Below are 27,539 nucleotides of genomic sequence, written 5' to 3' on the forward strand. Positions count from 1 at the left end.
GTCTACATGCAGTCTTTTTGTATGTGAACACCAACTTGAAGGCTCCAGCTACTTATTTTGTTTTCTACTCAAGATAAATGTTGTAATGCTAGTTTGAAATAGAGAATTAGAGGGGTTTATACTTGAGTACAGTTGAGTAAAGTTAAAGTTGAGTATTTTGCCAAAAGGATAAAGTTGTTTCATTTAATATGTTCTTGGTCACAACAGAACTCATACATTTGGTTTCAACTAGCTTGGGTTGTGTGCACCGCAAGTAGAAAGTTCATACTGGTTGGCTGTGTGCACTTACTGGAGTAGACCAGTTTGAATCCTTCTCCTGTATTTTCTGCATCACTGTAAAATTCCAGCCACAGATGGTTTGAAGTGGAGATCAGCGTCAGGCCCAGCATAGATGACCCAGTGAACGCTCCAAGAACATGGGCTGTGTTGTCTTTACCATCATAAATCTGGAAAAACAACAGTACAATGTAGTGATAATGCAAGTACAACATAATGACCAACCTGAGATAGTCCATCGTAGTTCAAAGACAGGGATTGAGTTTTCCTCATCGTTACTGATTAGTTTAACATTTTAGGCAGTAAGAATGCATGTGCATGTGTGTTTACCTTGAGTATATCCCCCTGGGCAAGGTGAAAAGTTCTAGCAGAGATGTTGATGCCTTTCCCAGCCTGCACCTGGTTATCAATACACAGTGAAATGTGCCAAAAGTTAACATTCCTATGGAAGCCCAGAATCTATATTAAATTATGTTGCCTGAGCCACTAAATAAACCAATAAACAATCTTCCTCAGCATCAAGAATCAACATGCAACCAAATTTAGATTTATTGACCGACAAAGTGGAAAACATGAACTCACAAAGATTTGAAGATAGCAAATAACTTCCACTAATTTTCATAATAAATTTTACATTTGTACCAGCATGCAAATATTTAGAGTATTCTTTATAAAGTAACTACAAGGCATAATGAACATTAAACGTATTTTCAAATCCGCTCAGTTTGGTTACCTGAATGCTGTAGATGCACTCGTGGTTGTTGTCATAGTTCATCGGGTAGTTTGGAGAGAGAAGGATCCCTTCATTGTTTATAACTGAAGAACCACACTCGGCTAATGACGGAGACAGAAAACAGATGGTCAACAAATGGTAAACATGTTTAAAGTTTTATAATGATGTGGTGGGACCATGTGGGAAAACAGAATTACTCAAATTTTTAAATCTAACTTTTAGAATTTTTTCTTCTCTTTATAAAGTTCGATCCGACTGCATAAATGTTTTTTGTACATTGTATGAGCAGTCATATAGAACACATCAGAGGTAAAAGATTTTTTTCATTTTACAGAAGATGATGATTCCTTTTTCCTCCGCAGGTGAATAAACACGTCTAACGTGTGCTTGTGTGCATGTGTGTGTCCATGGGAGCAATTTAATAACACTGTTAACCAGCTGTGTTGTCAGTCATCTATTTCTGTTAAAGAGAATGAGCAGGTAGTAAAATTCAGAAACTCATTTTCCTAACAATACCCGCTCTGCACTTCTCACATGTGTCCTCTATCCACAGTATCCATGTCCCCTTCCTCTCTTTTTTTCCCCTCTCTCTCCCCCCCTTTCTTCACCTCTCTGTGTCTCTACTGGTGTAATAGTCATATTACAGCTGTCATATCGTCAATAAATCACGCTGCTACAGTTTCCATTTAGAAAATTACCTCTCCACCCTCTCCCTCTTTCCCCTTTAACTCCCTGGCTCTTGCTCTTTCTCTCTCTCCCTCTCTATGAATAGAGCTCCTTTACTCTCCTCTACTTCAATCAACCGTTCTCTTCCGCTTCTCTCGAGTTTCCTCTTTTCTTATCCCATTTCATTCTTTTCTTTTCCTTTTGTCTTTTTCCTCCTACTTCTCTCTCTTTTTGCCTTCACAGCAGTAAATAGAAGATAATGTCTACAAATTATAGAAGAGTACAGGAAAAAAGCCAAAGGCACATTTGATTTTTACAAAAGAAACTATTCTGGCCCTACTGAAAACATCCCTTCGGACAGTATTGAAAACGGTATGTTTGACCTACTAGGGAAGTAAACCACAAAAACCACCATAGAAAAACTTTTAATCTGCAAAGTATATCTCTTAAGTTAATTAAATTTACTAAAGAAACACTCATATTTGGATTTATGTGTCTTTCCATTGTTAGTCTACTTGACTTTAAAGTTGAATGACAATGGAGGAAGCAACAAAAGCAACCAAACAATAAAAAGTTCACAAAACTATGATATTGTGCAGCTAACGCAATGCAAAGGTAGTCTTATCTTTTCTTTCCTCACCTCTTCATCTCCTCCTTCGTGATGTGCACAACATCATACAGCAATACAAACAACACACAGGAACTAAATATAGCAAACCGCACTACACCATGGAACACCGGCACATAACACCACTCCTACCTCTTTACATCACATTAGTCTTTGCACGTTGATGACAAAGAGCCAAAGACATAAAAACTGACACTGCTAACAGTTTGTGAAACGTTCTCATGAGCAATCTAAATCTAAAATGTCCTCTTTTACAAAACATGGATGGTAATGTCTGTCTCTCTGCACCTGTATATTATCACACTTCTTTTGGCGTTGATTCACACATCTTTTGAAGGAGTGCAGAAATATGTTGTGCTGTCTCTTTTCCTATGTGCTCTTAATGTTGCCCCTTATTGATTCTGCATTTGCACCCAAATCAAATCTCATTTGCAAATTTCTTGCTTACAATGACCCTGAAGTTAGTGGTACAGTACAAGGTATTGATCCTTGTGGGGAAATACATGCTCTGCATCTGACTAATCCCAACTATTGAGAGAAAGTAAGCAAGCACTTCTCTGAATACTAATAAAGCTGAAGGAACACAGCACAAATGCAGGGAGATTAGGCAAACAGGGATTTAAAGTCATGACCTTCAATCATCGTTTTCATCTTGGCTTATTAGTATGAAATTAAAACACAAAGTTTTTTCTTTACTGATCGACAGCCAACATAAATGTTCTCCATCTGATGATCCACTCTTGTTTGGAGTGTGCCTGTGAGTGTATGTTTATAGACAAATTCCGGTTGTAGGCAGAAGTAGACAAGCTGACATTACTGCAGTGGCGCCTCACATGTAAACCCGCATATGACACAATAATGTATGGGAAAGGAGCTCACATTTTGGCCGCTTTTGCCAAGAAATATGTCCAGGAGATCCTATAATAAATAAAACTTCAACTTTCCAATTAAATTTGGTCCCATTTTACCAGACTGCTGTGCTGTTATCAGCTGCACCAGCAGTAAATTTAAAAAAAAAAAAAAACGGAAAGTAAAAGCCACAAGACTCTGCTCCGTGAAATATATTTAACGCCTGTAAATCTCCAGTAAATCTTCATGTTGGGATCGCATTCTGAGCACTTAAGACCGAGCGATCTACTGACAGATGGTGAGCTGCCACCCTGCATATTTCTTGGCAGCTTGGTACTATGTTACCTGGTTGAAATTTCACTTTAATTTACACTCATCATGCGTTTTCAATTTTTATTGAATAGTGCATTACTTCTGATTACAATGCAAGAAATCATGTGAGTTTAATGATTCAGATCATAATAACTTCTGCTGGGTTCAATTTGCTACACACAGCACTTCCACATCCAGATTCTAGAGGTCGGACTGAAGAGTTACATTTCTTATTTCTTCCCCTAAGCCTGTGTTATAACCAATTTCAGACTCATGCTTTTAGACTCGATAACTTCCACATTTACACAGACTACCTCCATCTGTCAAAGGGGTGACTGCCGACTGTGATTAACCCAAACATCTCCTCTACCACCGTCAGTGTATATACGTTCCGTTCCACTCTGCCACTGCAGTAATGGCGGCGGTGCTGAAGAGCACAACATATAAATCAGCTGCCGGATTCGTCTATATGCATGACAGCCCATATTTAAAATGATTGTCATTAAATGTTTTGAAAACCCACTGAGACACAACTCAATATATTCAAAATGTTTCACCTCAAGTTAAAACATTCATTTCTAATGGACATGTCTTCAGCCCACATTAACTTCTTGGGCAGCATGATTATGGATTAGAGTTCAAGAAAAACCTTTTATGTTCTGACTCATCTGGTTTTAAGAGTAAATGCAAAATTGTCCTTCAAGTTACAGACAGAAACTTTAAGACAATGCCTACTTCAAACAACTAAACCCTCTTTTCTTTTTCATGCTTGAGCATCATATACAGTATATTTTGTTTTATATTGTATTGTCTGCAGAACTGTCCCTTTTACTTCAGATTATTCAATAAGTCGTTCAACAGCATCCACAGTAACAGCATGATAAAAATGTCCAAAAATCCGATATTAAATAAAAAAATTCTAATAATTTCTGATAATGTCCCTGCTTGTAAAAATAATAATTATAAAGGATTGTACAGGATTGTGAACAGGCCAAAAATCTCTGCCCACTGGTGACTCACGTCTAAGAAATATCACTGACATTTATTGTTCATCCACTGACCGAAACTTGGCTTATATAAATGTAGCTTTTGAACAGAGTGCTGTCTGTGGGACTTCTATTCAGTTTAGTGCCATTTTGTTCTTTGTATTTAATACATTTTGGACACTCTATAACAGGAAACACTGTTTCACAGAGGCACATTCAACTATAAAATCTACGTCCAAGGTGGAAATGAAGAAAATCATCGGACACGCTCCTTTTCTGCTCTGAAAAGTTTTTCCTCTTTCAGTCACATCATTATAGAGTGCAAAAGGAGCCATGTACAAAAAAATAACTAATTTGTGCTCTCGATGTCGTGCTCTCGATGTAATAATTTGCGCTCTCGATTTAGTAATTTGTGCATTTGATTTAGTAAGGCGTGCTCAAGGATTTCGCCCACATGCCAATCTCTCCTCCGGCGTACGTCCTCTCTATGGATCATTTGGATTTCATATGGTTTCATTTTGATCTTGGACTAAGATATGTAGATATACTTTAACCACAACACTGTGAATACGGGACAGAATATGGAATAATGGACTTTTTCACCATAAACATTTTCATGCTCCTGTGGATGTCATTCGGTTCATAAAAACTCAGCTTCAGGGTTGTGGACGATAAGCGATAGCTTACAGAAAATGGAGGGATGGATGGATAATACATCCATCCATTTTCTATAGGCTATTGCTGAGAGGTGGGCTACACCCTGGACTGGTCGCCAGTCAATCACAGGGCTGACATACAGAAACAGACAACCATTCACAGACCTACAGGTAATTTAGAATTGCCAATTAATCTAACTTGCATGTTTTTGGTCTGTGGGAAGAAGCAGGAGTACATGGAGAGAACACGGGCAAGCATGGGGAGAAGATGCAAACATATATTACTAAATCAGGAGCACGAAATAGTCTTTTTTTTCTCCACGGCCCCTCCCGGGCTCTGTACTTCTTTAACCTTTGTGTTTGTGCCATTTTCTTCACTGTCTTTTAAAAGCAAACAAAGTTCTTGGCCTTGTGTGTTTGCTTTTGAACTGAGGCTGCCCAGGTTCATAAAAATATACCATGACATTCAGAACTATGTATTTTTCCTTGTCAACAATCTGGGCAAACATTTCTGTGTTTGCAAAGAACCTCAAGACACTGGCAGCAAAGCAGCAGCCTGTTTTAAAGACATGTGGTCACTGGAGCCTTGTGTTCTGTTAGATCAACTATTAAACAACACGGTTCTCCTCCTTTATCTTTGTTTGTGAAACCCAGAGATAATTAAGAAAGTAACATAAAGTATTTGCACTAATAATCAAATCAGAAACTTGTCTTGGTAGCTGAATGGTCAAAAACCCAGACAAACTATTCTATATATGTCCTCTCTTGTCTACTGTAACTCCATTTTCACTTGCCTCAGCAAAGTATCCCAAGATCGTTTACAAGTGGTTCAAAATGCTGCTGCTAAACTCAGGTCCTCCAAAAGGTCTCATGTGACACCGATTCTGATTGCTCTTCACTGGCTCCCCATCAAATTCAGAATCCGATTCAAAGTTCTTGTGATCACCTATAGAGCTCTGCATGGTCAGGCACCTGTCTACATTAGAGATCTACTGCATCAGGGTTTGCTGGTTGTTCCTCGATCTAGGCTTAAAACTAAAGTAGACTGTGCTTTTGAGTTTGTGGCTCCTAAACTTTGGAACTCTCTCCCTTTGGACTTAAGATTACTGGACTCTGTGGGCACCTTAAAAAAGCAGCTCAGACTTACCTTTATGTAATTTTTCCATTTTCTATTTAATTCTGTTTTTTAATTTGTTTTTTGTCTGCATGTATGTTTATGCATTATTTTTTCTGCGAAGCACTTTGTGATGTTTCTGCTCTTGAAAGGTGCTACATAAGTAAAGTTACTTACAGTATTGATTCTACGTCATATTATCACATACCAACACATCTTGGTAGAGGAGCGCTCCACATTCTGCGACCACCTCCCAGACAGATTAACTCCGGTGCCCCCTCAAGGCGGTACCCCATATTGCAGGAAAATGATAAAGTGTCTCCAATGCCAAAACTGTAGCCGTTTCTCCTGCCGAACCGAGGCATTCCAGGGTCCTCACATGGCTCTAAGGTGTATTCTGCAGAAAATAAATACATAACAAATACATGAATAAACATAAAAAAAAATACTACAGTGGGTCAGCACTATGAAATATATGCTTTTGGTTAAAATTCATGACATGAAACAAAAAAATTATGTATGCATTTACATAGAGTAGAATTATATATGTATATACTAGTCCAGGACTATATCAGCGAATCAAAATACATTTTAAAATTAGTACTGTATTTAGTCATGTTTTTGAGCAACAACTATAAAAAATAAATAAATTGAATAAGTGCCATAAGGGTAAGTGAGAGACGATAAGAGTGTAAAATCAGACAACCTATAACTTTCACTCTCAAAGTCCTGGAAAATCCATTTAAATGCTACAAGTAAGCCGACACCATAACCATTAATATTAAATGAAACATACAAACAATTCATGGCAATGATCTCCCTCTCTCTGTAAAAAATCTTCTTTAATAATTCAATGACTCTTGTCATAAAAACTCTTGACAATGTATTCCATTAAAATACAATCTTTGCACAAGAACTTGTGAACAATTAGCACTCAAAGTCAGAGTCTGGGTTGTCCTGAAATGCACTTGTAGGAGTTTTTTTTTTCTGCTTGCTGAGAATGACAATGTGATTTGTATTTCAGAGTGTGCTGCGGCATGACACCGCATGTTGAGCATGTTGAGATTCACAAGTCACATCTCTGGTGACACCTCCCATGTGTAACACTCTGAGTATCAGTTTATGCCATCTGGGAGGAGATAAAACGTCCGTCAGTGTAGACTCAGATCTAAGTACTTCTTTTTTGTCTGTGAAGATTCTCAGTCATCCAGGTCATGGTTATATAAAGGAGGTTGAATTGAAGGCAACTGCACTTTTCACCTCTCATCCAAGGGGCTTCTTCAGTTCTAACTGACTGGAGAGGAGTAACGGCTATTTAATCTCTGTGGGGTCATTATCAAGGTCATTGACACCACTTGGTTTGTTAGTGCTTCTGGCTGTTGTAACGACAGTCGTTAGAGTCATTAGAGTCACCTGAGGCCTAGCGTAGTTGTCACATGAGCCCAAATGATAGGACAGCTCTTTTTTCCAGAGTCAAAGAGAGAGTGCTGAGAGGGAAGTTAAGTAAAGGATTTTCATTTATAAGGGGCAGATTGGGCTTTGTCCTAATTATACCCCTTAATCCTTCATTTCATTTTTGATGAGATTGGTGGTGAAGTAATATGACTCTGTATTGGGATAGCATGTGTGACTTGTACACATCCTGAGGAGGCAATGAAGATCCATCTCCATCTCTTTTCTTCTTCTTGTGTTGTTTAATGGCAGACTGCGTCCAGTTTAATGTTGTGTAACCTCTGTTCATCTTTTTTTTTTGTGAGCTATTCAGATGGTTTTATGGTTAATCCTCGAGGCTAGTGGGAAATATCTCAGTGTAGAGGGAGAGTGAGAGCTAAGCATTCACTTAACACAGCAAAGTTTTGTGTTGAGGGGCTGCGCCATATAGGGCTATGCAAAACCCTCCACATGAGGCACATTTCTGTAAAGCTTACAATTGAATATGACATCAGGCTGTGTGTTCTTCCACTTGTATTTCCTGGTGGTTCACTCACTTGATGCTTTTCTAGTCTTTTTTGTTTTCTTGTTTGTTTTTAATCCAGTATATATACCTGGGACTCCCTGTAAAGTAGTATTGATACCCCAAACTATAGGCCCATTTCTAAACTGCAAAATAAAGCCAATGTTTTGGAAAAAGCCAAGTAGCTTGGATATGCACAGCAGTCAGACAATTTTCTGTCATGGCTGCTATTGGTTGCACACCACTGACACGACACAGCACAGCACAAAATCTTCAGTGACATCTTGATGCATGGTTATGCAGGAGCTTGGTTTTGCTGGATCTCAGTGTGGCTTTTGACACCGTTGATCACTGTGTGTTGACTTTTGTAGGCAGGTGATGGTCTGGGTCAGCTCTGCACACTCTTAAAACTCCGGCGGTGCAAGACTCTGTTTTGGATCCCATTTTATTTGCAGTGTATATGCTTCCCTTTGAGAAGATCATTTGTAGCTTTAAACAGTACACAGCTGGGTGTGGCAAGGTGTGGTCTGTTGTACTTGTGACCACACCCAGCTGTGATGTAACCTCGTACTATAGTGAAACAGTACATCAGTGCTACACAAGTATTGCCCAACAGCTATGCAGATTCAATTATACATCTCATTTAACTCAATTGCCTAAACTCAATCAATAGCTGGATTGCAAATAATCTGAGGGAATTATATTTGTATTAACCAAGTTTTATTGTGCCCTAGTCATCTTTGTTCCTAAGGTGAAGGAAAGTCTTTTTCTTCCATCATCTGTTATGTATGATCCAATTCAAGATCCTTTTGATTAGTTCTGCAGGGTCACTCGTCTACATTAGGTTGAATTCACACCTAATCAGGCATTGTGGTGAAAATGCCAGTCCGTTCCTTCATTTTAATGGGGGTAATGCATTTAGGCTGCGGTGTTGGGGGCCGCAGGGTTGCTGCAGTGACCTGCGGCAAGAAAGTTGAACCAGAATCAACTTTTGGAGAAACGCAACCCGACACCACGTTGTGGTGGCCAATCAAAGCTGGCATTCAGACTGATCAGAGCTGTAAACTCTGCCATGAGGGAGTAAAAATACATTACTAGGAAGAGGGGACGACGTTTCTCTTCGTTTGATAACGTTTAAAGTAAAGTTAGACTTTGCTGATGGCTTCCCAATTCATTTTAAAAAAGATGAGAGAAAAAGACAGAGAGAGCTCAAGTTAGCTCAGAGCACCAGTGAGAGAGAGAGAGAGAGAGAGAGAGCAGTGGTTGTTGAGTAAACTAGAGAGTGAACGAAGAGAGCGAGCAGTAGTAGCGAGAAAGCTGGTGAATGAGAGGAATAAAACATTATTTTCTAATTGTTTCATGGCGGTTACAAATAAACACGCCCATACCACCACCCCCACCATGCACCTCCATACAACCCTTAGGAGGTGCACCTCAATGCCTGAATACAGCCTTAGTGAGCCACTACTTTTGTCACCAGAAGGTCACAGAGACCCTGTGATTAGGTCTTGTTAGTTGTAACTCACTCTGTGCTTCAAATTAAAGAAGATTTTGCTTTTGTGGTTGTGACCTGCCAGACCTTAAGACCTGTGGACACTTTCAAACAGCAGCTCAAGACCCACCTGGTTACATCTGCCTTTGTTTGGCTTTCCACACTTATATCATGTCTGTATTTTATGTCTTACTTTGCTGCTTTTACTATATTTCTTTAATACCTTCACTGCTTGAGGCAAAGCTAAGACAGATCATTTACCACAGTACATTGTATGTAGACTTAAGTGACTTCATCCTGGTAGAAATGTTGCTCTTCTCTGTTTTCTTTAAAGAGAAGCTATTATTTTACTGTTGCAGATCTTCTTTGAATGACTTTCTTTCATTAGTTCTACAATATCATACTGAATTGTTCCAGTATGTGAGGTAAAAGGGAAAACTGACTTCTTGAATTGTCCAAATTGAGGGTAAATGGAATCTAGACCTTGTTTAAGAAGAATAATAGTACAATATGACTGTTGTTAAGTAAATTACCAGAGAAAGTTATGTTGAAGCCCTCATATGAAATGGAAAAGTCAGAGATGAATCGTAGCTGGGCTTTGAAGTTGCCATAGAGACCAGCATTGATGTTGCTAGGCAACTCGTTGCCGGTCAGGCGAGCCAGTGGTTGCAGGAAACTCCCGTTCTCAGTAACCAAGAGGTAGTCGTGTTGGTCCTCCAGATGAAAAGAATTGAATTGAAACTGGACTCCTGTTAGACACAAGGACAGAGACACACACAGACAAGAAGAAGAGAGTTTTTGGCTGATATAATGTATAAATACAATCAGTATACAATATTTTGTGATCACAGCAGATACAAAGTCTACATTATTGCTGACATCATGACAGGTTAAAAATACATGAAAATAGTCAACATTAATTGAATTGTAATCTATGAGTAGCATTAATGTGTTTTGTTTGCCACCATCTTCTCTGTATACATGCATTGACGATTGCAAAGAACTTGCTGTAATTATGCTATAAACAATAGGAAACAGTAACATAACATAATACAAGTTTGTAGTTGTAGTATAATATTATGCAAAATACTTGATATGTGCTAAGACAGATCATGTGTGTGTGTGTGATCTTGGTACTTCTACTGCTGCACTGCTGTGTGTACCACTTGCTACTTTCTCTCACTCTGTCTCTCTCTATTAAAGAGTGTGGATCTGTGTTCGTCTCTTGCCTTTCCCGTGGCTGACTTCAACAGTCCAAGTACAGTTGAGAGATGAAGGGTAGCTGTCTGGATAGCCGGGACTAAGGATGGTTCCCCAGGGACCTCTAACATCTCCGCCACATAGAGCTGGATAGATTGAGAGAGACAGAGTGGGAGAGAGAGAGAGATATGTGCAGAGACAGGGGACAAAGGCAGATAGAAGGTTAGGATCAGATAGTTGATAGCTAAAACAGATAATGTTTCCCTAAGGACCTTTAATACCACTTCTGTAGTACATATACACACACATATAACCACACACAAACGCTAGACTATTAGGATAGAAAGGTCTGTATGCACTGACAGTTGCAAAATATGTGTCTTGTCATCCATTAGGGAAGTGTTTGAATGTGTATTCCCTTAGAGCTTTACTTTAAATGTTTGAGCTCGTCTTTTCTCTTTTATTCCTCTCACTGTCGCACAAACATGAATAATGACAATAATGGATTATTCACTCTTTATATATTTTTATGTCCCTGAAAGTAGCTAACACCAGGTTATGAGGTAAGTGATTCTAAAAACTAAAACTATTTTTCTGTTTAAAGAAACTTAGTTTAATCTAGTTGCCTGAATTTTAATTATGCAAACCTTCTTTCAGTTGTGTGTAAGACAGCTCTTCAACACATCAACTGTAGGTCAGCATATGTGGTAGAGATGATGACAGTAATCACAGTCCCCTGCATCTCTAAGCTGTGACATGCTCATCAGACAGAAACCTCTCTCACCAACTCATCCTCATAATTAAACGACAGTATATATATCTAAAATTCAGCTGGCAAAAAAATGACATTTAGTTACATTTACACCATCTAGCGGCTGTAATGCACTCTAGAATGATCCCCAGGACCGTAAAATGCCGCTTTCCAAAACCGTTACAAGTGATTTGTTCTACGTGGTTCTGCCACGTAGGCATAGGCCAACACAAAAGTGCATGGGCCATCTTTTCCAAGAAAAACTGACTTATGTAAAGTTAGAAGAACAACAAAGAACAAACAGACAAACTAGAAAAATGAGCGACCAGTATACTTTGCAGCATTCTGCACATTGTGCACAAAGGCAATAACAACAAAACACTGCCTGTCCAACATGCTCAACCAACAAAATATCACTGCAATAAGGCTGTAGGCTACCCAACCGCATAGACAAAAAGCCTGTCCAGTCCAAAAAACAGTGTATTTGCACTGGCAAGACCGGCTGCTCATCAGCTCTACAGCACACTGTATTTAATTAATTAACTATTTTATTGCACAAGGTGGTAACTAAACCTAAACAGACAGCAGAGAAGGTGTTTACTTAGACAGGAATTGCACATGTAGGCTAACATATATCCCTTGTGCATGCTTTATAGCCTTTGTTGCTTCAGTATCAGTCGCAAAACACAAATCTGCACATTTTATTGAAAACTACAACCTTACGCTCTATTCTATCAAGAAAACTGTCCATACTACTTTGATGTGAAGCACCTTGATTTTCCATTCTTGACTGTGCAGGGAAATACATACAAATCTGGCTGTGAATGTGGTTTATAAATGGCACATAAATCAGCAGGTGAACCCATAACTGCGAGGAACATGATTTTAGTTGGGGAAGCGGGGGTGCTGACTATTAAACACCCCCTCCCCAAAAAATGTTTGAGTTTATTAAATACTTGCGGTGATTGCACCGCAGCAGAAAGGAATGTGTGTCTCCCCGTTGAGAGAGACACTGTGTGCATTTATGCACGAGGCACAGCAGTGTAACTTCATTGATTATTTAAACCTCCCGACACGCCGACAGGATCGGTCAGGATCTAATGTTAATTAATGTTCTGTGTTCTTCTACACATCCGAAAGGTCACACACAGTCCGGGTTCATACAATGAAATTGTTTGGAGTAAAGCAGCTGTCCTCCTGAGAAAGCCCGAGCTCCATCAGAGATGTCTAAAAAAATATTTCAGAAGCTAAAAGTTTAATTCTGTTTCCTCTGGAGTTTCCTCTGTCCTGTCAAGTTGATAACTACAACTAGTAGTCGGGCTGCTAGAGACAATTCTAACCGGCATTTGTCAACTGGGTCCATGAGCGTCATCTGAATTGCGTCACTTCCCTGGGTCATAATTACAACAACCGCTAGATAGCATAAACGTAACTATAGGTCGTTTTGCCAGCCTGAATTTCAGACCTATGCTGTTGTTTTTCTTGTGAGGATTTGCTGGCTCTCACATAATTAGGGTAACACTGTGAATAGCCGAGGTTTAGAAGAGCTTTCTGTGGACCCCTGAGAGCTCATCCACATTCTGAAAGTGCTAACACATTGTACATTGTACATACTTTCTCCACCACAACATAGCTGTTAAAAGTTCAAGATTGAAGCTGCTAGTATCTTCCATATTGTAGTGACTTATCACAACTACTAATTTGTCCTCATGACTACATTCCTGAGTGAGTTATATATGTTCTATATTTGAAAATACCTATTTGATGTTTTATTTCGTCTGGTATACAATGTTAAGAATGTTAAGGATCACAGAGTTAATTGAAAAAGTGAAAAATATGTTTTTGTGATGTCTATATCATTAATTCTGCATGTATTGTGAGCCAAGGGATGTGTCAAAAAAGTAGAGAAAAACAAAGTTATTGAAGCAATTTGCAAAGTTGCTTGCTATATAACAAGTGACCATCTAGACAAAAAGTGTAATTTATTTAATTAAGAAATGTAGGAGATTTGAAACCCATTTGTAAGATGTGGTTACCTTGGGACATACTCTCTGAGCTCTGAGCTGTTTAAAGGCAGAAAACAATATGCAAAATATAACAAGTGTGCAGATTGTGCAAGAACCATGAAATGTTTTTTATTTCTGAAATCTATTTTCAGGTAATACGGTTTGATTTCAAGTTATTCAAAGCAGTGGACCAGTGAAGCAATCACAATGTTTCTTAGAGACTATTTAAAACATTTTGAACCTCACAGTATGGCCCCAGGATGACCCTGCAAGTTCTGCACACAGTTCAGCAGTGCACATTGTTATGCAGTAAGGGACGCACAGAGTTGAAACCAGGTCCTCAGAAAAGCATGGAAAAAAATCTGTTGCTCATTCTATGCATACTAATGCATACTAATGCATAGAATGAGCTGGTGCTTCATTTCTGCTCGCTCCAGTTGGTTCATCTTACAGTTGGACAACTTGCCTGTCATTTTCCTTTACAATAAATCTATAAAATTCCATAACATAACTTCAAAAGTGCATTGGTGGCAGAGCAGTTGGACAGCATGATTAGAGAGAAGGTCAGAAAGTTCTGCTTAAGCGTCTTTGAACAGGACATTGTACCATTCCCACTGCTGACAAAAGCTACAACTGCAAAAAAAAAAACCCAGGCAAGTCATGCATTGAAAATGTGCTCAAACCACAACAGAGCATCACTATCTTCAGACTTAACCACCACAGTTTTTACAACATCAGCATTCCCCCAAAACAAGGCTGAGTGAGTAGTGAGAACATTTCCAAACTAAATAAATACACAGGTGCAGGCTGGCATGTGCGCCCATACACACACATGCTGTATACACACAACCTGACACACTCACTCATGCACAAAGCTTGCATGCACACACACACACAGCGCTATTAATTATTAATACTTTTCTGCCAGGAAGCTCTTAATGTTGAATGCTGAGGTATGTGAGAAGTCTGAAACACTGCATTACATCTCGATCTCTGCCAGTTCTTTCTCTTTCTCCTTATCTCACCCTCTTTTTCAGTTTGCCTTTTACATCTCCTTCCACCTTTCTCTGTCAGTAAGTTTTTATATCATTTCACTCTTTCTTTTTCTATACCTGAATAAAATGATTCTATAGACTTCTATTCTTTCTATATAGAGTGATTCTACTATAGCATTAATCTTTGGACTTCAAAAAGGCTGACAAAGTTTATATTTGATGCATTTACAATTATATAACTGGAAATGGATACCTCAGGCTTACAGAAAATCTGATTCATTGGGGTTCATTCTTTAAATATAAACATTACATAAACTATTTTGGTTCAAAATCTAGAAATATTTAAAATTTTCTGTTTGGTTAATGTGATAATCTTGTCATTACTTCTTTCAAATTACATCCCACTTCATACACGATATGAACAACATTTGATTTCTCAAACACTCAAGGTTGAGTCTGCTTCTTTAGGTGCTTTAATTCATCACATACTATTTGTCAATCATCAAACTAGACCATTTCTCACCCACCACAGCAGCAAATAGTTTCTATATGTTCCTATATTTGTTGTATGGGTACATACTGTGTAAACACAGGCATTCAGCTCACAAATTCTGGCCAGCATGCTTGATGTTGATATGCTCAAACTGCCTCCTCAAAGGAAACATTGCCAGTCCCAGGAACTGAACGATTTAAATGTGGTTAACAACCGAATGAGCTAACAAGTCGAAACCAAGCAAGCTGCCACAAAACTGATGCAGCAGTGCCGTATCCTTCTTTTCTCCCTGCTACACCATGATTGGAGTGAGTGAGAGAGAGGGAGAGAGTCTCCTTTCTCCCTTCACCTACTCCTGCCCCCTCCCCCCTTTTAACTCCTTGATTTGGGAGAGAAGAAAGAGGAGGTGACAGCCAACACAGGCTCTCGTCAACCTTACCTCAAACCTTCCAGTGTTCACGGTTCACACAGGAGAGAAGGTGACAGGAGGCACATGGATAAAAGCACCACACACACGCACACACACACAGAGGCACAAGTACATATACAGCATGTGCTCACATACAGTACACGTGGGCAGACACACACACACACACACACTACATGCCCACAGATCTCTAATCTTCTTCTCAAATCATCCCCTATCAGCCACAGCAGTCTTCACTGCAAATTGCCCCTGTGTGCATCCAAGAGTGTGTGTGCATGCACATATGTGTGTCTCTACAGTATGGGATTCAACCGGTGGGTTTGTCGCAGAACAACATGTTCTAAATGACTCAGCTCCCCATATAGGGATGGCAGGCTCTAATGCTCATCTTTCACACATCACAAATGTATTTTCTTTTTTAAATGGATCAACTGGATCATCTATTTCTGTATCAAAAAAATGAAATATGATAAAAACGATAATAGTATCTGTTGACTTATCTTACCTCTCATCTTAAAAAAAAGTTTAATTAATCTGGTCATCACTTTTTTGGATAAGTGGATATTTCATTTTGGAGCAAAACTCCTCATTTGTAGTATAAAATGTTAGCACACTTATCATGAGCAAGTCGGCCGTCAAGTTGGCCTTGCCATGTCATGTCAGAATGTCTTCAGACACTGCATGATATGCATGTTGTCTCTGCATCAATGTCCAGATGAAATGTTGTGTTGCATTTAATGTACTTTCTTTACACTAGAATGATGTGAAAGTGGTCTTATATTTACATCTGTAAAAAATACAACAAAGTCAACAGCTGTGAAGTTAGAGGGATAACAGGGTGGGTAATTACTGTCTCTGTCTCCGCCACTGACAAAAGATGACAGAGGGCTGAGAGCTATTTAATTAGTGCTGCTACAACATATATATATATATTCTAAAGCAAGGAAAGTACCATTATCAATCAAGTACCATACATTAGTTCTATTGTGACCTCCTGTAATTATGATGGAGGATACAGTATGTCAAATTCTAAGAAACTTCTGTTTCCTAAATATTCTGTGTGATAAATCACATCTCTCTCGACTTCTCCCTAATTAGAGGTTCTTTTCAGTTATTTACCGTCACATGTCGGTAAAGGGTGGCTCCACCAGTGGTTCTTTTCACATACTAGCGGCTCCTCATGGCTGAGTCTGTAGCCAGAATCACAACCAAACGACACTGTGGATCCTATGGAGAAATCCTGTCCATACCGAATACCGTTGACAGGGATACCAGGGTCCAGACACGAGTAGCTGTCCACTGTAACACCTGAAAAACAAAAATGGTTGAATGTCTAGATGGTATGCACATACAGTACAGGAAAGCTTTATCATGTTTGGTTTCGGTTTTCTAATCTAAAACTCAGATGGTTTGCATCTCCACATAAAGCACCATGTTATGCAATTTCGGTTATTTGTTGTTTTTTTTTACAGGTAAATGACTGGTTTATCTTGTGAAAGGGTATGTGGTGGGATATTATTGTGATGTTGTGTCCTGACATCACACACACCCACTGGGAGGGTAGTCAGAAACATTCTGTGAAAATATTTTTCCCCAAAAATATATTTTCGCTGTTTCCCTACATAGTCAGTATATGGATTCATGTAATACGCATTTTCTGATCTGTAGATGGACAAATATGGAGGATGATATCTTATATTTATGAATGCATGTCCACATGTGCATATGCATAACTGTACTGTATTCAGTACTTTTCTGACTTACTTTCATACAATATTTTGAAGCCAGCATTCGATCGGCTGTTATCAGTGGTAAAGAGCAGATACAGAAAGTTGCTGCTGCTGAACAGGAACTGTGGCACCTGGGTACCATTAAAAGATCCGACCAGAGGAGACAGGAGGTTGGGTCCATCGTGGATCTCCAGGAAGTCGTAACCCAGCTCTGTCTGGAATCTGTGAGACAACACCAGAATATTTTTTTTTTTTTGCTGATATCTCACTTTGTCAATGTCATCAATGACAAAAAATGACAAAACTATCTATGATCTTCACAAAATGGTGGGTCTGTTTGTTGCATGCATTCCTCATTTTTTGTGACTGAATCACTTTGGTGGCCAAATGATTCTTAAAACCTGCTAAATTTACAAATTAAGCTTAGCTTTAAAATAATTGTTGGAGAAGAAACATTCACATCTTCAACAATGAAAATCATACTTGTAGTCATTGTGCATATTTTGTTTATTTTAACATGATAGGACAGGATTAAAGCTTTAGGAAATCCAGTCTTTAATAGTTTTCAAGCCCTCTAAAGGTTGTTGAGCCACCACTGTTAAATGCACATTACAAGGAAATAAATTTGAAACAGAAACCCAAACCATTGAAAAATAATTTTAAAGGATCTTCTAAAGTAGGGGTCAGCAACCTTTTTAATATGAAGAGCCATTTTTAAATTTTCTTGTTATTCAACATTATGGTTAACATTAAGTTTAATTATGACACTGCATCAAAATTTAAATCTTCAATGGATCTGTAATTTTTTTCCATTCATACAGGCAATGTGCATAGCAACATTTTTAATAAACATTTTTCTCCCAGTCAGGACATTTTAATTATATATAAGCACTATACAAGAATGCCGCCATCCTTATGAAAACATCCACATCTCAGTTGAAATCATTGTCCTTATCAGCCTTCCATCAATCTTGTTCACCAGAAATAAACTTAAAAAATAGATTTGTTTTTTTTTTACCCCCTGTGGTTACAAATTATATGCACAGCTCCCATTTCAGCACACTGCTTTCAATGACATTCCCTCATTTACAAAGTGTTGCTATGGCAGCAAATGTCAAAAAGAGAGAATTAACTGTAACAAACAGAAATATGAGCACTATACAAGAATGCTGCCATCCTTATGAAAACATCCACGAGATGAATAAAAGAGCCCCATTATGCAAAACCATGTGTGCTACAAATAAAACAGATGCCTAACAGTGAATTTTATCCCTGGCCCTGCTTTCCTTTGATGAGCTCCATTATCTGGGGGCCATACTTAGTCACTTGTTGAACACAAGCTTCGCAGTGGTCAGTTGTCAAACGACTGCAGGAGGAGCTGAGCACGCCCTTCACTTGCAAGAATATCTGCCCACAGAGATATGTTGATCCGAAGACTGTCAGCAAAGCCAATGCAATGTTCCTGAGACAGCTAAACTTCTCTGGTAGAGATATCCACCAAGTGAAGATGCAAGTTCTGTGATCATGCCCTGCTGTGGTTTCCAGCTGTTTCTGTAGCTCTGCAAAGTTTGTCACCCACAGTGTTGAGCTCTTCAGCTCAATCAGCTGCATTACCATGTCCTGGGTATCCAGCCAGTCTGTCAGAGATAAATCCAGATAAAGCTCTCGGGTTTGATAAAGAAAGAGAACATGGGTCCATGTGTCTGAAATTCCCCAATTTGTGTTGTGAACTCCGACTCCGACTGGCTTGAAATAGTAAAAATGCATAAATTATCCAAAAGTTGAACATCTCAATAAGCATCCACAAAAATCTGAGTGAAAAATATCATACTATTAGAAAACCTAGTTCGAAAAAACTGCTCATTTTGTTGTTCAGACTATTTCTCAAGACTGCATAGGTGTGGCAGATAACGTTTTGATTGACACCCGCACCGGCTACTGGGGGCTGGCTAACTACAGTAGCTAACCTGCGCTTCTAACTCACTGAGCCTCGCCTCCAGCATGGCAAAGATATTACATTTTTTACAAGTACCATTATCACTAAAGGAGGCAGAGGAATACCTAAACATGAGATAAACCGAGCAAGAGAGAGCAGCAGAGTGAGAGGGAGTGAGGGAAGTCATCAGTTACTGCTGAGCTAAAGTAACTAGCAGATCTGAAAAGCATGTAAACAACTGTGTGAGTTGTGAGAAAGTGACTAAAAGAAGGAGAGAGCTAACAGTGCTTGAGTAGAATTAGTGTACACTTAAATGTAAAGTGGATAATTAGCCGCAGTAATGAAGAATATAGCAAAATTAACTGGGTTGAGATGCAGAAACACTACCAATGACACAGAAACTCCAGCAATGAGACAATATGCTTACTGCAGCACATCACGTGGTTTATGATTGGTTCACGTAATTTACTGCGTAATTTTCATAATAATTGTCCGAGCATAACCACGCCCAATTCAAACCCAATATCAGGAAAGTTTACAACTTAAATGACATTTTTATTACCTATCAGATGCTTACTATTATGTACATAAGACCCTAAATTACAGTTAGAAGGCTATCGTGGATTTGGGTTTCCCATGTTCCCCAGTTGCCCATGTGTCCAACATGTCCAAAATAGTTTGCCCTGCAAGTTGCAGATGGAGATTGAGCTTGTTGAGGTGTCCATGAGAAACATTAGTTTCACAACCCACTTCTCATCCTCCAGTTCTGGATAGTCTTGGCCTTTTTAAGCTAGGAAGGCCTTTATGGCATCAATGCAGCCGACAAACCACTCCAAAACTCTTCCGCAGCTTAGCCCCCTAACCGCTGGGTGGAGAGGGATATCTTTGTATGAGCAATCCATTTCCTTGAACAGGGACTGGAACTGTTGGTGTGTCAGAGCAGATCGCTTAACTATGAAGTTACCTCATTAAAATCTGAATTTGACATCTTTGCACAGAGGTTATTCTTAGTGTACTATGCAGTGGAGTTTTATGATGGGGTGACCAACTTGTTCCTCAATTAATGTGACTTCACATCCACGCTTTAAGCAAGTGTGATGCTAAATACCATGGCTACTTTCAAACCAGCTTTCTGCTGCACGCTAACGTTGCCATTTCTTTAATGCGTCGTTCACAGTTCTGGCTGACATGGGAATGTCTTTTACTTTTGATTTTATTGTCTCTTTGTTTGGTAAGCCAACAAACAAAACCTCTGAGCTACAGAGGAAAGCCTCCTTAATATATTTGCCGTCAGTGAATGGCATGTTTTGCAATGCAATGAGCAATGCGTTAGCTTGCTTCGGTAGCATGATTTTTAGCGGTGGCAAAGACTTTGAGGGTGTTTGCTTGCTTCCCATACCTGGTCAGGGCAGGTCTGATGGATTCAGCCTTGTCTGCCTCATCCATGAAAGTTTTCTTGTGTTTAGTCTCAAAGTGGTGTTTAACACTTGACATTCGGCAAACAATATTTTCAAGACATAAAGTACACACAGCATGGTCCTTCTGAAACACAAACTTTTACTTTAGCTTTCTTAAATAGTGGAAATGCCATCATCTACCGAGCCTGCTCTGGCAGCGTTATTTTTTTCCCACCTACATTCTGTGAAGACCTGCTCCTACTCTGCCTCTGATTGGCTCTGACCCTGAATGCAATCAATCAAACTACTGTAAATAAAAGGCGGTGCAACTGCCAATGGCTGTGAAGGAGATAATTTAGCATTCGGATGAGAAGACAAAAAAGTTCCTCTCTTGCATACTTATTGCTAGTGTGACACTGGTTAAACTATAGTGTGCCAATGGTGGCACATGAGCCTAAGGTTGCGGACCCCTGCTCTATCATCTATTCCCAGCTGAGAGAAGACAGAATATAAACCAAAATATTACCCTGCCTTCCTGATCAATAAACAACTCTCAGTATTAATTATAGCCTATGAAATTTAACAGATTATTACATTCTTGGTGAATCCCCATTAACTTTAAGTCTTGTAAATCTTTGCTTGTCAATCTGATTCTGATGCATTGGCACAGTTCTGCCTTCAGAGCTCTAATATGGTGAGTCAAAGATTTATGCCACCCACCTGTCAAATGTGATTTTGATGGAGCGTCCAGGTTCTGATTCAATCACCCACTCACAGTTGAGGGAATCTTTGTAGTAACCAGGCCACCCTGGAGACAAAATCACTCCACTGGGGGCTGAATAGTGGCCTCCGCATGGGGCTGGAGGAGGAGAGAGGGAAGAGAGAAGAAAATGAGGGAAGGATATGGAGGACTCAGCAGAAAGAGAAGATGAAAGATGATTTGTTTCAAGACCACCAAAGTAAAGTCCAAGACCAGCTTGATGCCTTGTGAGCAGCTGAAATATAGGCAATTTGTACTTTCATTGTAATGAATCTTCTTGCCCTGATGGGAAATATCTGGCTCTTTAGCTGCTAAAATGCTCTTCTATCTTCACCAGTTTTCGCTCTTTGCCTTGTTGGTCCTGGCCAGGTATAGTATAGTAAAGTTGCCCTTAATCCAGAAGATTTGATGAAAGATGCAAAAGTGCTCAGTAGATCTGAGTGGAACAGCAGAGTCTGATGATAATTTTATGTGGATTTGTCACTGTGAGAGACATCTTACAAATTACATGTACTGTAGTCACTTGATCCACTGGTAATATTAAAATATTGATAGCGCAGCATGAAGCATGAAGAAAAGCAACAATCTTGAACATACTTAGAATAACTGTGTGCAGTAATCAGGTCACAGACTGATGGACACACTTGTATCACACACACATCATTAAATCAGTTCTACTGCATGTTCATTCAAAACACAGATGAACTGCATGCTCTATAATTCTCCTTCATTAATGAAGTCAGATAAATACTTAATTGTGCCATACATAATGCAAGGATGGCATTAAATAGTATGCAAAACAAACATTAACACTTAAAATAAACATAATCATCATTTATAACTCCAAATGAGAATTTTTTACAGAATGTTATCTGTTTTTACATGGTTACATTAGACAGAAGAGATGTGTTCCAGATACCTTGTAAATTTGATCTGGTTCAGCTTTAATTTAGTATCTTAAGTTTATTTGTTCTGGTTGGCTCCTCTTGAATACAAGTGGATTTTCCATCTAAGTAGTTATAGTTATACATTAGCTACAATGCCTCTGTGGGCATGAAATGACCTGGAGCACAATTAACATGGCCTTTCCATTGTACCATCAACAGTAGCTCCTGTATTAGAATTATTATGAGTTAATTGACTGTTGTGAAGATATAGCTAAATCACATATGAAGTGTTAGTACTTTTGTTCCATGTAAGATTAACAGGTCAAATTTACATGTCTATTTTTCTGTACTTTCACACAAGCTGCTAATTAGACTCTGCGTTAATGCCACCTTGACAAATTATTATTTATTTAAATGGTGATATAATAATGAATTACTCTGACTCTATATTGCCTATAAATGAAAGTGTTATAGTGAGGAATGGATATGATAATTATATATGAAATAGCTGCAGTCAAATTGGAGAGATTTAATAACTAATGCAAAGACTTCTCTTGACTTTTCAAGGTAGTGGTCATAGTTCCTTATGACTACAACATACCACTATGATAATTATATTCAATAAAATCTAACATTTATATTAACATCTATATTAGGGCTGTCAATTGATTAAAATATTTAATCACAATTAATCGCATGACTGTCAATAGTTAATCGCGATTAATTACAAATGAATCACACATTTTTATCTGTTCAAAATTTACTGTAAAGGGACATTTTTCAAGTGTTAATACTCTTATCAACATGGGAGTGGACAAGATATGCTTGTTTTATGCAAATCTATGCATTCATTGTTGGAAATCACACACAATTGAAAACACAAAACAACAACAAAGATTGTCAGAAACCCTCACAGGCACAGCGTTTAGCTTTTCAAAAATATGCTCAAATCATAACTTATGGCAAACTCAAGCTCAACAGGCAATAGATGGGTAGATTGGCCATCTAAATTCTACATTACTTCAGTACAGATTAAAGATCACTCCCTGGATCCCTCACTTCAAAAAAGCAAATCACACAATGTAATTGTGTCCAACCTCACATGGGAAATATAAAGGCTCACAAAAACATCCCCTTGTGCTATGGGATAAAAACACAATAATACAAAATAAACCAAACAATAAATAAAGTGAGCAGGAAACAGTGGAAAGGGAGTATAAGAAAGAAAATTACTTTCACTCTTTGGTCATTATACAGGTTGTGTTTGTTCGATACGGTGGTGGCTCTCAATGGCAATTCAAGTGCAGTCGTTAGATGCGATCCAAATTATTTCACATAGACCCTCGTCCTCTACAATGTTAATTGACCTGCAAGCATCCATTTAGCTATTACTGTTGAAAGCTTGCTGCTTGTAGGTTTGTCCATGGGTTTCTCTCACACACTATCAAGCATGGTTTGCTGTGAGCGGGATGGTATGGGGCTAACGAGGCTGCTCGTGTTAGCATTAGCTGTGTGCTTCACTCGCAAATGGTATTTAAGATTAGATGTCCTCCAATGGTAACTCAGCTCACATCGACAGTAACTACAAATAACTTTGGTCTTGTCAACAGACCCATCTGACAGGGCTTTGAAGTTGAATTTGCTATTCAAATACTTTTTTCTTTACACATTGTTCCTTGCTTCCTTGCCATCTGACTTAGAGCTAGAGGGCTAAACTTTAGGTTAAAAATGAACCCTAGTTCTCTGAAACATGAGATATTTCACTATGGGACATGCTCCCTGCGCTGTCCTCCAGAAGCTATTTTACACAACGCCAGTCTTGACTAGCAGACAGACATGATGTCTGCTCCCTAGAGGAGGGACTTTCTTCTGCTATAAAATCCTGACGTAACATTCTCACTTCAGCCTAAAGCCCCGCATATACTCCCAAGTGTACATGTAAACGGACAGCTGCGGACACCACAGACGCGTAGTAGTTTTGTTATACTACTTTCTGTAGGACGTGTTCCACACATGCACAGTAGATTGGTGTCTATTGATTGTAGTGCTGTGGCCGCATGGTCACAACAATTTGGAGGCACGCAGATGTCTGCACAGAGCCTCCGCGTACACCCTCTGATGACAAAATTTATGTCACATGGTCCCTTGCAGACCATTGTGTACTCACGGATGCAGAAAGTATAACACCGGCTTAAGTAAGCACACCTCTTCCTCGCTCCAGGTAAGGAGGGTGGTCTGGTGAGATACCTCACTCATGTTTCAGAGAGCCAGGGTTAATTTCTTAACCTACAGTTCTCTTTCAACATTTCAACATATCTCTTCAACAGAAACAGCCTGAAACAGTGTCTAAGATGTAACCATACCACAAGTGGAATGACCACATAGACCTACAGGGGATCACAACCCCTTGCTATTATAAGCCATGGCAATACCCCCCACAATCCAGTGTGACAAACGTTGCTTCATAAGAGGTTTTCCTAAATGTGGTGTAGCCCATGACACAAACAGCTGCTCTGATTTCCTGAATTCAGCTGTCTTATCAACATAGGTGCATAATGCTCACGATGGGCAGAGTGCATTAAGCCGTTCATGCTCCTGCGGGGAGAAAGGAGGATAGAAAGGTGACAGCTAAATAGGGCAGTATGATAATGCCGGGTTAAAAACCTTGGGCACAAACGCGGGATTAGGTTTTAGTAAAACCTTAGAATCCCCCATTAAAAACTGCATACATGACAGGTTCACTGACAAAGCATGGATGTCACTATTGCATTTTGCAGAGGCCAAGGTGAGTGATAAAGCCATTTTAGAGGAGAGCATCTTAAGCGCTACCTGCTACAACGGCTCGAAAAGTGGGCATGACATCGCATCAAGCACCATTGATAAATCCCACAGTCCCACAGGGCTAGGGTGGGTGAGGTTGACATGTCGTTGTCCGATTAAGCCTGGTAGGCCAGCAGCAGTGATGACGCGTTCAGTAACTTCACCAACATGGTCACTGCCTTCTAGCCTTTTTCAGTCATTGACAACTGAAAACCAAATCGGCTTTGGAAGGCAGCCGGTGCCTGCCGAAGTCATGGTGGAGTTATGTTTAGGGCAGAGGTGAGATGCCAGCAGAGGTTCGACGGGATGCAGGTGGGAGAAACCTTTTTCTTCCACGTCGACCCAGTCCAGCACCGATCCTCCCTGGACGGGGTTCTTGGTGGAGAGGGGATTGCTCCATGACCGGCTTGCCTCTTGCAGGCACTCAGGAAAAGGATTTCCGGCCATGCAATGCCAAGCTTTGCAGCCTCTCTCTTGCAGACATCATGCAAGTCGATGCCAGTAGTCGGGTTTGGAGATCCGCTGCCACACACATCCATTGGCTTTGTAGCCGGCGGGAGGATAAAGGGCTCATCACCATCCTCCTTGTCCTCTTCAGAACCAAATCTAATAGACTCGTCCCCTGAGTTGGAGTCATACCCCACAATGTCAGCGTGCTCCACTATCAGGCTGGCCTCACGCTCGTCAGGGTTCAGTTAGCGGCTCCCGTGGAGATGGTGTGTCCCTGGGGACTCTCTGCTAACTCCTGTGATGGGTTGTTTGCTACCCCATCATAGGATCTGCCACTGATAGGCTAGCTTGGTGCGCTATCCTGCGTCAGTGAGTCTTGATGGAGAGACGTGCACAATGCTCACAAGGAGCTTGGGATGCTAGAGTGGCCTGGGCGTGTTGCAGCCCGAGACACATAGCACATGCAGAATGAGTGTCTACCCCAGCAATTTTGTTGCTGTATGTGCACGCCTTTGCCAGTGGCTTGACCATGTCCATGGTGAAGGAAGGTTCAGGCTCTGTCATTGGGTTGGCTCTGTTCGATACGAGAAGTGGTAAGCAGCTAGTATGGTGGCTAGCAGTAGCAGCTCCTGTTGGGTGACAGCCCAGCTACTAAACTCAGATAGCTTTGCAGCACTGTGTAGTGTTCAGCGACTGAGTGGTTAGCTCGCTCTATGAACTGTGTTGCTAATCTGTTAGCCACACCTGCCATCTGAGAGGTTGCTTCTGGGAGCGAGAAGAGGTTTAAGACAGAAGAGAGAACGTTAAGTTGGGCTTTTATAGCAGGAGGAAGTCCCTCCTCTAGGCAGCAGACATCACGTCTGTCTGCTAGTTTAAGACTGGCTTCGTGTAAAATAGCTTCTGGGGCACAGCTTGGGGAGTGTGTCCCATAGTGAAATACCAAAAAAAATGTTTAGAGAACTACAGGTGATGCAAGGGGACATCATAACAGAACCTTCCTGTTCCAACTGACTGGTGCATTATGGCTATCTTCTGCTCCGGAGTGTGGATCAGACAATAGACTTATAATCTAAGTCCTCATAACAGAACCTGCATTCATGGCGTCAAAAAATTGAGTGGTGTCAAATCGAAATTGCATTAACGCATTATTATTGTGTTAACTTTGACAGCCCTAGTTTATATATGTGTCAACGAATGTGTCAACTTCACGTTTGAGTTATAGATCTCTCTCCATGTAAAGCTTAATAGAAAGGGTTTTATATTCTCATATTTTTATATTCTCATATACAACTGCAGTGAGAGTATATTTGTAAGCTAGTGGCTAGTGCAGCAGATTATTAACAGTTATTTCCCTGGACATTTAGGTTAACTGGCCACCTCCACAGTTCTTTCCTTCAGCCGTGCTGACAGCAGATAATTTCCACCTCCTGGGTCTTTATGCTGTAGTAATGATGATATCTTGGATGACATATAGTTCCCGAGTTAACAGTTTAATCAACAATCTAGTCAATATTTACCTTCACATTTAGGGATTGGCCCACTCCACATGACTTTTCCTCTTTCTAACTGACAGGAGATGGTCTCGGTTCCTTGGGTTTTGATAAAACCGTCTTCACAGACCACAGAGATGGAGCTGCCAAGCTGGAAACTGTCTCCAAAGCGGCGAGCGTTGATAGGAATGCCAGGGTCTGGGCATTCATTATGGCCAAATGCTGGGGTAAAAAGTTACAAAGAGACACAGATATGATAAGAAGATATTGGAGATTGTGTTCACACAGAGAGACAGACACATACAGTACACAAAAATGTTATTAGAGAATATGAAACCTATACTTAACAGGCATTTTGATCTTTCTAAGAACCAATCATGTAGATCCACTGCTGCAACATGATGTCTTTGAGGGTTCAGTCCTGGCCAGGAAATGTCTATAAATGTCTCCTGTAATCTGTCTGTTCTGTATTCTAGCCATGTATTTTTATACATTTGCTCATATTGCATTTCTCGTGTTAGAGTATATCTG

At 39.8% G+C, this 27,539-nt stretch overlaps 1 protein-coding gene across 1 annotated transcript in view; it reads right to left on the minus strand.

Moving 5' to 3' along the window:
* Positions 1-27,539, minus strand: part of LOC137198838 (CUB and sushi domain-containing protein 3-like) — a 381,075-nt gene that overhangs the window by 74,132 nt on the left and 279,404 nt on the right. Inside the window, exons 15-24 of the mRNA XM_067612808.1 lie at positions 27,036-27,230; positions 21,322-21,460; positions 17,303-17,490; positions 16,658-16,846; positions 10,896-11,012; positions 10,200-10,415; positions 6,429-6,617; positions 1,010-1,110; positions 607-675; positions 290-446 (exon numbers count right to left, since the gene is read on the minus strand). Of these exons, the coding sequence (XP_067468909.1) occupies positions 290-446; positions 607-675; positions 1,010-1,110; positions 6,429-6,617; positions 10,200-10,415; positions 10,896-11,012; positions 16,658-16,846; positions 17,303-17,490; positions 21,322-21,460; positions 27,036-27,230 (1,560 nt within the window). The remainder of the gene's footprint in view (positions 1-289; positions 447-606; positions 676-1,009; positions 1,111-6,428; positions 6,618-10,199; positions 10,416-10,895; positions 11,013-16,657; positions 16,847-17,302; positions 17,491-21,321; positions 21,461-27,035; positions 27,231-27,539) is intronic.

This window comes from Thunnus thynnus, chromosome 15 (assembly GCF_963924715.1).
Source record: "Thunnus thynnus chromosome 15, fThuThy2.1, whole genome shotgun sequence".
Lineage (NCBI taxonomy): Eukaryota > Metazoa > Chordata > Actinopteri > Scombriformes > Scombridae > Thunnus > Thunnus thynnus.